The 3648-nt window shown below is 54.4% G+C and overlaps 2 protein-coding genes across 2 annotated transcripts; both read left to right on the plus strand.

Moving 5' to 3' along the window:
- The first annotated feature begins 414 nt into the window (after nt 1-414).
- On the plus strand, nt 415-1536 carry LOC123049784 (aquaporin TIP2-3). The gene is made up of 3 exons (XM_044472658.1): nt 415-606; nt 689-939; nt 1014-1536. The coding sequence occupies exons 1-3, from the start codon at nt 480-482 to the stop codon at nt 1380-1382; spliced, it is 747 nt and encodes a 248-aa protein (XP_044328593.1). The 5' UTR covers nt 415-479; the 3' UTR covers nt 1383-1536.
- Nucleotides 1537-1598: 62 nt separating this feature from the next.
- Nucleotides 1599-2968, plus strand: LOC123049783 (probable aquaporin TIP5-1). Its single transcript, XM_044472657.1, has 3 exons — nt 1599-1880; nt 1995-2245; nt 2342-2968. The coding sequence occupies exons 1-3, from the start codon at nt 1754-1756 to the stop codon at nt 2750-2752; spliced, it is 789 nt and encodes a 262-aa protein (XP_044328592.1). The 5' UTR covers nt 1599-1753; the 3' UTR covers nt 2753-2968.
- Nucleotides 2969-3648: the final 680 nt, after the last annotated feature.

Consider the following 3648-nt stretch of genomic DNA (forward strand, 5'->3'; position numbering starts at 1 on the left):
ACCAAAAAAACATTCACGGGTTTAAATCATTAAAATGATCTCACCTAATTTCAATAAACGCAAGGACACATCCTTACATAGAAAACAGTTCATCAGCCGTGCCAATGCACCGCCAATAATTTGTTTAGAGCAGGGGCTTCTTTCTCCACACTGTCTTGTGGTGCATCATAACGTGGCTCCTGCCTAAACAATTGCAACAAACACAAAGTTTAGCAAAGCAGAGTGGTTGGTCGGCCGAAATCAACAACAAAATAACATTAATGCTTACATCATTAAACTTGTGGTGATCATTTAGCACCGCCCATGATATTGTAATGCGTGTTTTAGGCAGGGCGTATGGGGCCATCGGTGCCATCTCACGGGTATAAAAAGAGCGCCAAATTAGAGGGAAGGCCATCCATCAGTAGTACTGTGATCAGAGCAGAGTCCGAACTCTTTAGCCTGAAGACCTGATCACAGAGAAAACAGTCGAGTGCAAGATGGTGAAGCTTGCATTTGGAAGCTTCGGCGACTCGTTCAGCGCCACGTCCGTCAGATCGTATGTCGCGGAGTTCATCGCCACCCTCCTCTTCGTGTTCGCCGGCGTCGGGTCCGCCATTTCCTACGGTGAGCCTCTCCTGCTAGCTGGTGATCTGTCGTGCGGTTCTGGCTTGCTCCATGGCTAACCAGAGAGATTTTTCTTGTGCAGGGCAACTGACGCAGGGTGGCGCGCTAGACCCGGCTGGCCTTGTGGCGATCGCCATCGCCCATGCCTTCGCCCTCTTCGTCGGTGTGGCCATGGCTGCCAACATCTCCGGCGGCCACCTGAACCCCGCCGTCACGTTCGGCCTCGCCGTCGGCGGCCACGTCACCATCCTCACCGGGCTCTTCTACTGGGTCGCCCAGCTGCTCGGCGCCACCGTGGCATGCCTCCTCCTGCAGTTTGTCACCCACGGCCAGGTTGGTATTCAACTCAGTGACCTTCTACGAACCACGTGTGCAACAAGTACTCACTGGCTTTTATGTATGTGCAGCCTATGCCGACGCATGCCGTCTCCGGCATCAGCGAGATCGAGGGCGTGGTGATGGAGATCGTGATCACCTTCGCGCTGGTGTACACGGTGTACGCCACGGCGGCCGACCCCAAGAAGGGCTCCCTCGGCACCATCGCGCCCATGGCGATCGGCTTCATCGTCGGCGCCAACATCCTCGCCGCCGGGCCCTTCAGCGGCGGCTCCATGAACCCGGCGCGCTCCTTCGGCCCGGCCGTGGCGGCCGGCAACTTCTCCGGCCACTGGGTGTACTGGGTCGGGCCGCTCATCGGCGGCGGCCTCGCCGGGCTCGTCTACGGCGACGTGTTCATCGCCTCCTACCAGCCGGTCGGCCACCAGGACTACCCGTGAAGCGCACGGATCCGAACCTAGCTTCCTTTCTCGTTGCTGCTTCCGCTTGTGTGAATTTCCCTTTTCGATTTTAATTTACAGAATCCACCTAAAAAATGTAAAAATGTAAGACAGCCACTCGATCTTACATGAACGGTTCTGCGTTTTTCCGAAATCATTGTGACAAATTCGTGGAGGCCCGTTGCCATTGGAGCGGGCGCGCGGCGGCAACCGCCGGAAACTACCGTGGCGCCGGGGCGCCGGTTCGCTCTACGGTCGCGTCCCTCTCGCTCTTTTATAACCTCTGAAACTACTCCTCAGCAGTTCATCCATGCAAATTCCCCTGTGTTTTCACTGCGCCGAGAGTCTCAGAGACGCTCGAACTTGTGGCAATGGCGTCCAACCTCAGCATGCACTTGAAGCACTGCTTCTCGCCGCCGTCCCTCCGGTCCTACTTCGCCGAGTTCATCTCCACCTTCCTCTTCGTGTTCACCGCCGTCGGCTCCGCCATCTCCGCCAGTACGTCGACCGACTGCACCGCGTCCACGCGCGCGGCCGTGTGAGTTCATGCTCTCGTTCGTACGTGCTCATGGTTTACTAACCGCGCGCTTCTTGGGGGAATGTGTCTGCCAGGGATGCTCACGCCCGACGTCACGTCCGACGCCTCGTCCCTGGTGGCCACCGCCGTCGCGCAGTCGTTCGGGCTCTTCGCCGCGGTGTTCATCGCCGCCGACGTCTCCGGCGGCCACGTCAACCCGGCCGTCACGTTCGCCTTCGCCCTCGGCGGCCACATCGGTGTCCCGACCGCCATTTTCTACTGGACGTGCCAACTACTCGGCTCCACGCTCGCCTGCCTCGTCCTCCACTTCCTCTCCGCCGGCCAGGTACGTGCATTACCACCGATCGATCACTTCCATTATTCCTAGTTATACATCTCAGAGTGCTCGCGCCCGTGTGTGTGTGTATGTGTGTATCTGCAGGCTGTGCCGACGACGAGGATCGCGGTGGAGATGACCGGGTTCGGTGCGTCGATCGTGGAGGGGGTGATGACGTTCCTGCTCGTGTACACCGTGCACGTCGCCGGCGACCCTCGCGCACAAGGCAAGAAGGGGCTCGCGACGACGGCGCTGGGCGCGCTGGTGGTCGGGCTCGTGACGGGCGCCTGCGTGCTGGCGGCGGGCTCCCTCACGGGCGCGTCCATGAACCCCGCGCGGTCGTTCGGGCCGGCGGTTGTCAGCGGCGACTTCAAGAACCAGGCCGTGTACTGGGCCGGCCCCATGATCGGCGCGGCCGTGGCGGCGCTGGTGCATCAGAACCTGGTGTTCCCGTCCGCGCCGGAGCCGCTGCCGCACGAGTCGCGCCATGGGAGCGTGGAAACAGTGGTGGTGTGATTTGTGACCTCCGTATTTGCTGAACTTCTAGTAGTGTTAGTGTGTTGATTGTTTCAGGATCAGGACTAATGTGTGCTTGTAATGGTTATATGTGTGATGTTCGTGCAATAATCGAAGCATGGATGTAGATTTTCTGTAGCTTTGTGAGTACTATTATCATAATGTGTGTTTGTAGCTTTGCAATAATGGAAGCATGCTTGTAAATTATGTTTGTTAGTCCTATTATCATGAACTCTTGGAGTTTGTAGCATGTTCCATGGAAGCACTACTTTGAGCACATTCCACCAAAAGAAAATATAAAAGCAAAAAACAGATAACTTGAGTTCAACTGAAAAAGGAATTGTTAAAAAATTGACGTCAAAATTTTTAAGGATATACTAAGCGAACACCCTCGTTCAGGTCAGATCCCCTGCACAAATCCTAAAGTGTTCCCTCGAACACACCCTCCGAACGAACTATGAGATGATGGCAGTAATGGTTCGTTCAGAATCTGAGCAAACACATTTGGGGATGACACTTTCTGTTATAAGAGCATTTTTACCCTTTTCAATTGATGTAGCATGATAATTTCATTCAATCAGCATGGCAATTTTCACTATTTTATTTTTTAGGCCGGCAATTCTCCATGCAACAATCAGGACTAAAACCAGAAAATGTATGGCAATTACTCTGCTGCAACATTGCACATTTCTGACAATCGTTTATACAACATGACAATTTTACTTTAGGATATGGTAAACCCTTATGTAACAGCATGGCGATTTTACCTGTTCTTGCATGACAGTTCTGGAGTGTTCGCTGGGAGTGTTTTTTAGTGATCGAAAACTCTTGTTCGTTCTTACTTGGTTGGGGGAACAATATTTTGCTCGGGTGACCTCCCTAAGGGAACGTCATCG

The sequence above is a fragment of the Triticum aestivum genome, chromosome 2D (genome assembly GCF_018294505.1).
Source record: "Triticum aestivum cultivar Chinese Spring chromosome 2D, IWGSC CS RefSeq v2.1, whole genome shotgun sequence".
Taxonomy (NCBI): domain Eukaryota; kingdom Viridiplantae; phylum Streptophyta; class Magnoliopsida; order Poales; family Poaceae; genus Triticum; species Triticum aestivum.